Source organism: Alosa sapidissima, chromosome 5 (assembly GCF_018492685.1).
Source record: "Alosa sapidissima isolate fAloSap1 chromosome 5, fAloSap1.pri, whole genome shotgun sequence".
NCBI classification, from domain to species: Eukaryota; Metazoa; Chordata; class Actinopteri; order Clupeiformes; family Clupeidae; genus Alosa; species Alosa sapidissima.
The window spans coordinates 30,350,794-30,364,092 of NC_055961.1; the positions used below are offsets into that span (position 1 = coordinate 30,350,794).

Sequence of the window (13,299 nt, forward strand, 5' to 3'; positions counted from 1 at the left end):
ATCAACAAAGAGAAGTTGAAATACACAGTAAAAATGCAAGCAATATTGAAACATTTGCTGTTGTGAATACAATATTTTACAGCAAACAAGAAAAAAAAGCAAAGAAGAATACACTGACCACCAGATGTGGATGGAGTTTTGAAAACACTGATTTTGTTTTTTTCTAAAGACAAGTGTGTGTGTGTGTGTGTGTGTGGGGGGGGGGGGGGGGTCGTGTACAGTATGTATTCATAGGCCTATAGACCCTTTCAACTGCAGAAACAAACAATTCTACAGTAAGCGTTCCATTTTCTGGAGGCACAAAAAAATGTATTGAGCTAATGGTACTGTAACATGGTGACAAACAAAAATAGAGTAAAAAGACAAATTTTACAGTTTTTTTCAACTGCTTACACACTAAATCTTTGCTTGTCACACAATTTTCTAAACATGTCCTCCAAACATCATAACCCGACACCAAATCTGCAAAACCATACACTAATTCTCAGTGTTTGACTCAGTTTTCAATTGACTAAAACACATTTTGCAAAACACAACACACAATTTTCTACCTAACACACAAAATTCTAACAGGAAGTAACTTGATTTCGTTCTTCAAACACAACCCATCAAAATGGCACACTAAATCACCAGTGCTTCACTCTTTCTCTTCACATGTGCAAACACTCTTTACTTTACTGAACACCATCCAATCATTGCCTTAGTATAGGTCTATGAATAGATATACTCTCTATATAGGTATAGACCCTTTCAATCTGCTCCTAGAGGATTTCCGGTTGAAATATTCAGAACCAACACAGATACTTTGAAAATAGAGAAAATACAGTAATCGGACTTTAGCTTACAGTAATGTTCTACAAAAAGTTGACTTTATTAAAATTTGTCTTTTTACTCTATTTTTGTTTGTCACCATGTTACAGTACCATTAGCTCAGTACATTTTTTTGTGCCTCCAGAAAATGGAACGCTTACTGTAGAATTGTTTGTTTCTGCAGTTGAAAGGGTCTATAGGCCTATGAATACATACTGTACACGACCCCCCCCCCCCCCCCCCCCACACACACACACACACACACTTGTCTTTAGAAAAAAACAAAATCAGTGTTTTCAAAACTCCATCCACATCTGGTGGTCAGTGTATTCTTCTTTGCTTTTTTTTTCTTGTTTGCTGTAAAATATTGTATTCACAACAGCAAATTATTTGGGAAAAATCACTATTTTTGGTTTCAATATTGCTTGCATTTTTACTGTGTATTTCAACTTCTCTTTGTTGATACCGTAACTTTCACTCTTGTATGGAAATACATATAGAAAGCCTAAGACAGAAGAGCTTTAGGTTTTGAGCAACAGTGTGTACATGATGTATCCAAAATGTCATATTATGACAAAAGTGTTTGTAATGTGAAGCGAATGTTTGCTTTAAACATGTGTTTTTGACATTTTGAATGTTGTGTGTCATTTTGCTGGAGATTTGGGGCATTTTGCATTTTGTGTGAGCAGTTGTGGGTTTTGTGTGTGGAGTTTTGAAAAATAGACACAGAGTTTTGAAAACGTGTGTAAACAATTGTAAAAAACTGTAATAAAGTCAACTTTTTGTAGAACATTACTGTAAGCTAAAGTCCGATTACTGTATTTTCTCTATTTTCAAAGTATCTGCGTTGGTTCTGAATATTTCAACCGGAAATCCTCTAGGAGCAGATTGAAAGGGTCTATACCTATATAGAGACTATATCTATTCATAGACCTATACTAAGGCAATGATTGGATGGTGTTCAGTAAAGTAAAGAGTGTTTGCACATGTGAAGAGAAAGAGTGAAGCACTGGTGATTTAGTGTGCCATTTTGATGGGTTGTGTTTGAAAAATGAAATCAAGTTACTTCCTGTTAGATTTTTGTGTGTTAGGTAGAACATTGTGTGTGGTGTTTTGCAAAATGTGTTTTAGTAAATTGAAAACTGAGTCAAACACTGAGAATTAGTGTATGGTTTTGCAGATTTGGTGTGGGGTTATGGTGTTTGAAAGACATGTTTAGAAAATAGTGTGACAAGCTAAATGTTTGTGTGTAAGCAATTGAAAAAAACTATCATATTCTGTTTTTATTTGCATTTTACTCAACGTCCCAACTTTTTCTGATTTGGAGTTGTACATGCCCAACTGACACACACACACACACACACACACGCACGCACACACACACAAGCAAAGTAATTTAATAGTAGTCAGTAATTTCTTTCTTTTTGCGAAATCAGCTTTTTCAAAACTCCATGTACTGTACGTCTGGTGGTCATTGTATTTCGCTTCCTTATTTCTTGTTGGCTTTACAGTAAGATGCTGTATTCACAACAGCAAATGATTTGGAAAACATCACTACTTTTGGTTTCAATATTGCTTACATGTTATGTATTTCAACTTCTCTCTGATGACTTTCACTTTGGAGAAGAGCTTTAGGTTTTGAGCAACAGTGTGTACATGATGTATCCAAAATGTCATATTATGACAAAAGTGTTTATAATGTGAGGTGAATGTTTGCTTTAGAGATGTGTTTGTGACATTTGGAATGTTGTGTGCCATTTTGCTGGAGATTTGAGGCATTTTGCATTTTGTGTGAGCAATTGTGTTTGTGTGCAGAGTTTTGAAAAATAGACACAAAGTTTTCAAAATGTATGAAAACAGTAAAAAACTGTAATGTCCCTGTTGTCTGTTTGATACAGGTTTAGCGGTGGATTTTAATCAACCATGACGTCAAAGGGTGAGTTCACTCACCTCAGATCATCTAATATCGTTGTTACCAAATGCATTTTCATCAATCTGTTTTTTTTTATGATTTTGTGACTATATTCCAGAATATACCGAATCAACTAGATGTAATGGTACAGTCAATTGTTTTTGTTGGAAAAAAACTGAAAGGGAAATTTTGTGTATTTTTGTCCATTTCGATTCTTTGTTTGACATATTTTGGGGACCCAGAGATGTATACAAATACATATTACAGTTTTTCTCGATTGTTTACACACATTTTCTGAAAGCATGCCTCATACTCTCAGAACACACAAATCAAAACACACACACACAATGGGCAAAACCCCTTGTAATTCTCCTGCAAAATGAAACTTTACATTCAAAACAATGTTATTTCTTCTCAAAATGGTATTTTGTTTTCAAATGACACACACAAACCATCATATGAATAGACATTTATACTGTAAGAACCAGTTGAACACTGACATGCTCAATGTAAAACACTATGATGAATAGAAAACACTTTGCCATACATCATAATGATTAAGGACTTTTTTGTTCAGTACATTCATAAATATGTTGTAAAATATTTGAGAATATTGTTTTTATACTCAGAACACACAAATACACGGTAACAAATATATTTTTCCCCACAAAAACAATGTACACAGTGTACATCCCAACCAACATAAAGTTGCACATACAGTGGTCTACATACAAAACAACAAACAAAAAACTATGCTGCATCCCCCCCACATCACAAGCATTATGCTAAAGCTCTGATTGCTAAACTGTGTGAGGTGTTTGCCCATGTGATGAGATAGTGTGCATAGTAGGGTAATTAACTTTAGAACTTGAATGGCAGTGTGTTCCTTGTGAAAACAAGATATTTTCTTCATGAAAATTGTGCCCAATACAGAGAATTGTGTGTAGTGTGGTGTAAAAAGTGTGTTTCAGAACTGCAATTTGAGTGTAAAGTAGGAATTGCGCTTGTAGTTTAGCAGAATTAGGTCAGGGGGTTGGTGCATGAGTTACATGTTGTGGTCATTGTGTCTCAAGTACCAGTTTTTGTGTGTAAACAATTGAAAAAAAAAGTAAAGAGCTAAAAGAAGAAATGCAAAATGCCTAATAAAAAAAAAGGGAGCAATTGTGTGTCGTAACACCTTAAGAGGATTTTATTTCAACAAAAAACACTTACTACATCTTTAAGAAATTGAATTTACGTAATTCACATTTAATTCAAATGTAATCAATATCGTCACATTGTTGGAACAATCAGAAGAAAAAAAAATAGTTTTCAAGCTGTTTTAATGTAGTGCGGATAGACCTAACACTTTCCTCTTTTTTAGATGCATTAGAATTCTGTATGCATTAGAAATAAATGTATAGTGCACAAGAGTATTGACACCTTTCTTAACCTATTTGCAATTATTTGGCTAATCAATTTACCACTACACCCTGATTTACTTATATCTAATATGCTTGTGTGCTTGTGTGAGCTAGCTTGTGTGTGTGTGTGTGTGTGTGTGTGTGTGTGTGTGTGTGTGTGTGTGTGTGTGTGTGTGTGTGTGACAGAGACAGAGAGGTGGGGTGGGGTTTGCTCAACAGGCTCATTGTCAAATCAAAGACATTGTGTGATCTGTGCACTGTGTGTTGTAGATAGAGCGACAGGGTTTTTGACGACCAAAGTGCGCAGATCCCTAAAATCGGATGGCTGCTGGATCCAAAGCCGAGTAGAATCAAACACAGAGGACAAACCTAAGCTTCGGTAAATAGATGGATTAGTCACCATGATGTTTATGGAACTGTGAAACACATCTCTATTAATACACACGTCACTATACACATCACTATATGACAAATGAACGTTACTCTCATTTTTTCTCATGTTACTCTATCCTTCTCTTTCTCTTACTTGATCTATTTATCTCTCTGAATCTACCTAGCGTAACACTTGAAAGAATAAACGCCGGAATTAATTCTGTAGACACCATCTCCAACACCAACAACAGGTACGTCCAGACAGGTGTAAAACTCTGTGGCATTTCATGGTCTTAAGTTGCAAAAAAAAAAAAAAACGTACTACTTACTCATATTGGAAAATGTGGAAAATGTGGAATGTGGAAAAATGTACAACCTGTCACTTACAACCATACTGTACATATATCACATTGCCCACATTTGCTCACAAACTCAAATACTTAACCTCTACATTGTTGCTATACTTCTCTTTATATCCCTGTCAGTGATGTGAGAACAGAACCTGTCAAATCTCCGGCAGGACGCCAGAGCTCCTACATTCTTGCAGCTCTCAAGAAGTTTGAGTAAGTGTCCTACCTTCCCAGGCAAGAGCAAACATCCTGTTTACCTGCTCAGGTGGTATGGCTGGTGTTAATGGCTGGACCTGTGGGGCAGCTGTGGCCTACTGATTAGCACTTCGGACCTGTAACCGGAGGTATAGCAGTACAAAATATGACCGCCGCTCAGTCCTGTACATCCGTTCCGCGGAAATAAATCACACTAATCAATTTGTCTCCATCTTTTACTCCATCCCCCACTCTTGAAACTTTTGTGTATGCTTGTTTGGCATGCCTGTGTGTGTGTGTGCGGCTGCACAGAAAGTAGCCTACTGGCGCTGAAAAGGTGAATAGATTGTAGAATAGCCAAAGAAGATGTAGCATTGTTATAAAACCTTTAAAATCTCTAAACAATCACAAGTAGGGCAGTTCATCACAGTTCATCCACTGGATTGATGAAAGGTCACTTACACCTGTAGGCTACATTGTATTTGGGAAAAGCAAAAGGTATTAGCATAAATTTTTATTTATTTATTTATTTGTTTATTTATTTATTAATAAACAAAAACATCTCTGTCAGTTCCATGCCGTTTTCAACAGCTATCAAAAACAAAGGTCATTTTTGGATGGATGGATTTTTTGTGAATGTTTCTTCTTCTACATAAGATTTTAGTCATCTTTAGTTCATGTGATACTTTATTGTCAATGCACAAATTAAGTAACAGTAGTCTGAAACGAAATGCTGTTTTACATCTAACCAGTGGTGCAAATAACTGACATGTCCAAATGGGCCTTGATGAAATGCGTCGCTAGACTGTTCATACACATTTTAACGGGCCAAAGTTAAAGAGCTGTTGTCCATTATTGTTCGTGCAAATATAGGCTGATTCATGTTCCCTTGCATTGTGTAACTGAGGTCCATGGCTTGTCTGGCTTTCACCAGACCAAGCTCAATCTTTTAAGAAATCAAAAAATAATCGGGCAGATCAGGCTGGGTTCACCCAGCCTAGTCCATAGGCGCCCGATATTGTTTAATTTTCCGATTGAGATATCCACGCTCTGGCTATTCTAAATGCAAAAATGCATCAGGGAGTTATGACAAAACTGTAACTAACAAACTAGATTCTAATAGAAAGCTGTTAGCTTCCCTAAGCTACAGGTAGGCCTATAAGGTAGGCCTATTTACAACATAAATTGTCAATAGGCTATGCTGGCGACACAAATAAAATCTCCTTTGGAAACCAATGGCTTACGCCTTACAGTATCAAGCGGACTTAAACTGCCATATCGTGGCGAAAAGTTGTAATAAAAATTCACACAGCTCCATGAGTCAAGGAAAGCGCGAATGAAGTGGCCACTTCTAAATGGGACCCACTACACAGTAGCTTTAGGTGTGTTGCTAAAGCAGCCATAATGAAATGAAGGTGTCATTGTTTGGATACTTCACACACACGTGCTTTTTAATCTCACAGACTACAACTACCAAGCTGGAATCAAAGCACATCGATTCCCCTCTCACACCCTGCACGCACTTAAAACAAATAAACAGGCGTCTCAGTCTCACGCATGTATGGGCAAAACTGTATCAGACCGGTGTAACGTTGGTAAATCTTCCATTGCACAGAATGATTTTTGTAGCACGTGCAACAAATGACAGTCGAAAGATACAAACAGTGCTGCTATCAATTTGCTTGGTATAACCGCATTTAGAGTTTTCTACAAATGCAATCAAATTGGCCTCCATCACTCAACCAACGCTAACGGTAACATTATTGTACCTAGGTCCTTATTGATATTATAAGATTAACGTACCTGCAGTAAAAACCAAGCATGTCCGATAAACATTCTCAGATTTATTTCGGCTTTAAGAAGAAATGGGAATTACATTTCACGTGAACATCGTCCTATCCTTATTAGACTTTCTCTGCGGTAAACTACAGTCCTTGTAGGAAGCGTCCATTGTTTTTCCAACCCACTTTTAACTTCCAACAAAATTATGTTTCACTGCAACGATGCGCCATCTAGTGGACAAACGACTACGTATCGCCAATACTGGAAATGCAGCCATGATGATGATGATGATGAATATTTGGCTTTCTTTTAATCCTACTGAATTTGTAATTATGTATCGGCCATTCTAATACCGTAGTATGTGCGTGCCTGTGTGTGTGTGCATGTGTATATGTGTGCACCGCCATCTACAGGCCAATGAGTGTACAGTCACTAAATGTACACATAACCTAATTTTTTTTAGACCCCCCCATGGATGAAATTCTACGAAACTTGGCATACCCCCAGAGAATGCCAGGTCAATCATACACATACAATTTGGTGCAGTTCTGAACATCTTAACTGAAGATAGGGGCGATTAAAGCAGAATGATATTGCATTTTCATTTTTTACCGGGTGCAAATCACAAATGAGTGATTATAGGGCAGGTTGATGTGGGCCCTTGAGCGGCGGTCATAATAAACAAACGGACTTCTTGCGGAGTAATATGAAAGATGTTAATTAGAAGCACAAAACCTGTTGCCATTGCCAGCGGTGATTATATACTTTTCCGGTGATTATATAGATTTAACAGACCACGTAACGTTGGTCCAAAAAAGGCCTAATTATGTAAATGGAACTTTCTGCAGCACTCTGAAAAGCTGTGTAATAAACAAACATAATTACTAACAATTACAATAAGGATTCCTGTATGTACTTTGCAGCTCAAACACATCTACTGATCTAGAAGAAGAGGAAGATGTAAAGACTGCTGAAGATGTATCTGCTATAGCTGCAGTTGGGTCACTTGTGAATGAAGAAACTTCAGCTCAAACATCTGGAGAGACAGCTCCAGATACTGTCACACCTGCTGATACAGCTCCAGATACTGTCACACCTGCTGAGACAGCTCTAGAAGTTCCTACTGCCACATCTGTGGTGACAGGTCCAGAAGTTCCTGATGTCACAGCCGTCAAAGTTCTTGAAAGTCCTGCTGCTGAACCTGTAGAGGTCGCTCCGGAAGTTCCTGCAGTCACACCTGCAGAGGTCGCTCCTGAAGTTCCTGATGCTGTTCCTGTAGAGACAACTCCTGACACAGCTGTGGCTGCAACTACTGAGGTTCCTGCAGCCACAGCTGGGGATGCAACTCCTGAAGTTGTTAATGTACCTGTGGAGGTAGCGCCTGAAGTTCCTGCAGTCACACCCGCAGAGGTCGCTCCTGAAGTTCCTGCAGTCACACCTGCAGAGGTCGCTCCTGAAGTTCCTGCAGTCACAGCTGTGGATGCAGCCCCTGAAGTTCCTGTAGTCCAGGGGTTTTCAACTGATTGGGATTCAGGGACCATCATTCTGACTAATTACTTAACACCAGGACCACCACTGAATAAAAATACTGATTCCCACATTGCAACTATATTACTAAATCCATGGCCAGAGACTACCAGCAATGTCATCACAGACCACAAGTGGGCCGCAGACCACTGGTTGAATGCCCCTGCTGTAAACACAGATGCAGAGTCAGCTCCAGAAGTTCCTGATGTTGTTCCTGTAGAGACAACTCCTGACAAGGCTGTGGTTGCAACTGCTGAAGTTCCTGCAGCCACAGCTGGAGATGCAACTCCTGAAGTTGATGAAGTACCTGTGGAGGTAGCTCCTGAAGTTCATGCAGTCACACCCACAGAGGTCCCTCCTGAAATTCCTGCAGTCACACCTGCAGAGGTTACTCCTGAAGTTCATGCAGTCACACCCACAGAGGTCGCTCCTGAAGTTCATGCAGTCACACCCACAGAGGTCGCTCCTGAAGTTCATGCAGTCACACCCACAGAGGTCGCTCCTGAAGTTCCTACAGTCATGCCCGCAGAGGACGCTCCTGAAGTTCCTGCAGTCACACCTGCAGAGGTCGCTCCTGAAGTTCCTGATGTTGTTCCTGTAGAGACAACTCCTGACACAGCTGTGGTTGCAACTGCTGAAGTTCCTGCAGCCACAGCTGGGGATGCAACTCCTGAAGTTGATGAAGTGCCTGTGGAGGTAGCTCCTGAAGTTCCTGCAGTCACACCTGCAGAGGTCACTCCTCAAGTTCCTGCAATCACACCTGCAGAGGTCGCTCCTGAAGTTCCTGCAGTCACTCCTGCAGAGGTAGCTCCTAAAGTTCCTGGAGTCACAGCTGTAGATGCAGCCCCTGAATTTCCTGTAGACCAGGGGTTTTCAACTGATTGGGAACCAGGGACCATCATTCTGACTAATTACTTAACACCAGGACCACCACTGAATAAAAATACTGATTCCCACATTGCAACTATATTACTAAATCCATGGCCAGGGACCACCAGCAATGTCATCACAGACCAGAAGTGGGCCGCAGACCACTGGTTGAAAACCCCTGCTGTAAACACAGATGCAGAGTCAGCTCCAGAAGCTCCTGATGTTGTTCCTGTAGAGACAACTCCTGACACAGCTGTGGTTGCAACTGCTGAAGTTCTTGCAGCCACAGCTGGGGATGCAGCTCCTGAAGTTGCTGAAGCACATGTGGAGGTAGCTCCTGAAGTTCCTGCAATCACACCTGCAGAGGTCGCTCCTGAAGTTCCTACAGTCACACCCGCAGAGGTCGCTTCTAAAGTTCTTGCTGTCTCAGCTGCTAAGGTTCCTGCTATTACACCAGTGGAGGAAGCTCCTGAAGTTCCTGTAGAGGTATCATCTGAGGCTGTTGTGGAAACTCCTGTCACTGCAGATGCCGAGGAACTGGTTGAAACAACTCAAGATGCACCTGTAGAAGCAGCTTCTGAAGTTGGTCCTGTGGAGGTGGTAGCCACAGTTACTGAAACATCTGCAGATGCAAATATAGTGGTCGTACCTGAAGAATTTGCAGATGAAACTGTAGAGGCCATACTTGAAACACCTGCTGCAGAAGACAAAACTATTGAAGAAGCACCTGAAAAGTCAATAGTTGAATCACAAGTGGTGGCACCTACAAAGCTAGCAGCTGAAACACCTGAGAAAGCACCTGTAGAGCCAGCAGCTGAAACACCTGAAGAAGGAACGGTAGAGTCAGTGATTGCAACACCTGAAGAAGCCCTAGTAGTGTCTGTGACTGCAACACCTGAGGAAGCACCTATAGAGGCAGTGATTGCAACACCTGAAGAAGTACCTGTAGAGTCAGTGGCTGCAACACCTGAAAAAGCACATGTACAGTCTGTGATTACAACACCTGAACAAGTACCTGTATACTCAGTATACTCAGTAGCTGAAACACCCAAAGCTGCATCTGTTGAGGTGGTTACACCAACAGAGGCCATTGACAAAGCCCCTGAGGCTGCTCCTGAAGAGGCTGTGGCTAAAACCGCTCCCGTAGAAGTAACAGCACACACACCCGAGGCTGTCTCTGTGGAGGCTGCAGTCGCACCTGTTGAGGTTGCTGAGGTGTCTGTCGCACCTGTGCTGGAGGAAACGGTGGAGTCACTGACCGAAGGAGACGCAGGCCAGGCAGAGAGCACAGATGCCCCAGCCACAACGGTTCCTGTAGCGACATCAGACGAACCTGCCACCGACGCCTCTGATGAAGTTAAAGAGCCTGCTGTGAGCTCAGATGAGACACTACCAACTGAAAATGAAGAAGTTTCAGTGGACGCACCTGAATCAGAAGCACTCATAACACCCGCAGAGCAACCTGTTGTAGAAACAGCTCTGAACCAAGAAAATGTCATCAAATTGTCTGAGGCTTTGTGAGTTAACAACACATGAAAGAACATATGAGGCTTTTCAAAATAATACAGAATTACACATATTTTCACTAATGTAACCATTTTGATCTAAGTGAGATTGTTTTTTTCAGGGATGGGGAATGCTCTGAAAAAACTTTACAAGACCAAAATAAAGTTGAAGAGAAGACAACCATGTGAGTATGCATTGTGGAATGAAATGTGGTCTAGGAGTTACGTGACCGCAAAAGCTACTCTTCTCTTGTACTTGTAATTTGTCATGTCACCATTTAAGTCATTGAAGCTGATAATTTATTTTTATTTTCTTTGGACAATTTTCAAATAAAAAACAAATTTGATTTCAAAAATGATTTCAAAAAGTAATATTTGTTTCATGACCCAGTGTGTTTGTTTCATATTGTTTTAACAATATGTGTCTTCTGTATCATAGTATTTCAGGTCCATCTGTGTGCACCCATTGTAATGAGTTAATTACTGGTAATGTCAGAATCACCGTTGACTCCCTTGCAATCTGCTGCCACCTGGAGTGCTTCAAGGTAATGAGATTATGGTTTGAGACTGATGCTGTGACGATGTGTTTTAAGGGGGAACCAGCACTTGTATCATGAGCCACAAGGCCTTTGAAAAGTATATGTCAGATGAAATCCAACTAGAGACTAGAGGCTGGATTATTATGTTAAGGGTTTTATTTAATGTCATAACGTGATGAATGATGCACAAAATTCATAATTTCATGGCAAACTACTAAAGTAATTCAATTCAAACCATGTTTGAATGCATTGTGAGTTGAAAACACAGGTTTCCTCCAAATGATACTCCAACTAATAATAATTACTATGAAAGGATTCATTTCACTGAAACTATTTATTGAACGATAATTATACTAACAATTTGTTTATTTGTTTCTCTTTAGTGTGGGAAATGCCAGAAGAATTTGGGTGATCTGGATTTAAGAATGTTCAATCATGAAGCAGCCATAATCTGTGAAGAATGCTTTGATGCAATCTTCTATATCAGTTAACCAGCATTTGACAATGAGCCATCACATTTGATCATATCCAGAATGAACCATCACGTGTGATCATATCCAGAATGAACCATCACGTGTGATAATATCCAGAATGAACCATCACGCGTGATCATATCCTAATATACGATAATATGTGTTCTGCCCCTCCTAATATGTGGCCAACTGACTGAAATTCACACCCCTCTTTCTCAGTTGTATTGCTCGTGGAGTAGGCCTACTGGTCACACATACATCCCACGCACCAATAATATCCAATAAATAAATCCAATAATATTAGCCCAAGTTGCTGTCATAGACGTTTCGCGAGAAAATTAGACCTTACCGGATATGAGGATATGAAGCATGCATCTGTACAATAAGCTGTGAAGTGCAGTTTTGGAATTGCAGTCTACTACTTTGGGCTGAAATTCTAATGTAAACTATTTATGTCAGTACATACATTTTTGTAAATTACTTAGCCATAGAGTATCCTTTCTATTCCATTTTCTTTTTTTTTTATTTTAACTAATGACAGAAACAGGCTAATGAATTGCATCCACATATCCTTTGCATTATACACAACTATTTTTCCAAACTCAAGCAAGCCTTCCTCAGAAATCAAATTACTCCCTTAAAAGGGGCAGGCACTCAATTAGACCACCACCAAAACAATGTAATGACATTAAATAATGTTAACAGGCTAGTTTAGCTCACAGGGGCGATTGTGGCCTATGCCATGAAGGTTTAATTTTCAATTCATTATATAACTTTCTGTGCTGTGCCATTTTATTTTAGGGTAAGGCTATTTGCACCCCTGGTTCAATTTGCAGTGTATGCTATTCGTACCCTGGTGCAATTAGAATGGAATTCTATTCGTACCCTGGTGCACACAACAATGTGTTCTATTAATACCCCGTCTGGTACAAATATCAGTTTATGCTATTTGCACCCCTGTGCATTTATTCTGGCATATTGATCACACAATGTAATAATAATAAAAAAAACAAGCAACATGTTTTTTTGTTGTTACGTAACAGGGTGTGAATAGCTCAGCTGTGTAATAGACACTCTGAATAAGGTATGCTGTTTGCATCAATGTATATAGTTAGAAGTGGATGCTATTCGTACCCTGGTTTATATAGTAATGTATGCTATTTACACCCTGGTGCATGAACTAGCTAATTGTTGCAATCAAAACTTCCGTTTGATAACCAATTTGTTGTTCAAATTGTGCGCCTTCTCTCCAGAGACGTTGGTACACATGCGCACTCACTCTGCCAAAATGCCTCATGCGGGAATCAAACAGCTAAACCATGTCTGTGACCACTGCACTATCTTCTTCCACAACTAGAGGGTGTTTGCAGGTAAACTTATAGTTTATAGGCCTGAGCATCATATTTACGAAATTTCTGTTAACTAAGAAACTGACGGTTGTATGTGTTCACTGAACCAAGTTTCTAAAAATTAAACACAACTTTTCAATCTAAAACTTAATCTGAACAGATATTACTGCCGAAACCTTTCAGAATTCTTCACTTTCTGCTGACGAAAAAAC

At 39.7% G+C, this 13,299-nt stretch overlaps 1 protein-coding gene and 1 long non-coding RNA gene across 2 annotated transcripts; both read left to right on the forward strand.

Moving 5' to 3' along the window:
- The first annotated feature begins 2,733 nt into the window (after positions 1-2,733).
- On the forward strand, positions 2,734-10,368 carry LOC121709792 (calphotin-like). Its single transcript, XM_042093391.1, has 3 exons — positions 2,734-2,746; positions 7,969-10,058; positions 10,306-10,368. The coding sequence occupies exons 1-3, from the start codon at positions 2,734-2,736 to the stop codon at positions 10,366-10,368; spliced, it is 2,166 nt and encodes a 721-aa protein (XP_041949325.1).
- A 210-nt stretch (positions 10,369-10,578) lies between these two features.
- On the forward strand, positions 10,579-11,861 carry LOC121710076. Its single transcript, XR_006032090.1, has 4 exons — positions 10,579-10,738; positions 10,849-10,911; positions 11,166-11,271; positions 11,649-11,861. It is a non-coding gene; the product is annotated as an uncharacterized LOC121710076 (long non-coding RNA).
- The last annotated feature ends 1,438 nt before the right edge of the window (positions 11,862-13,299 follow it).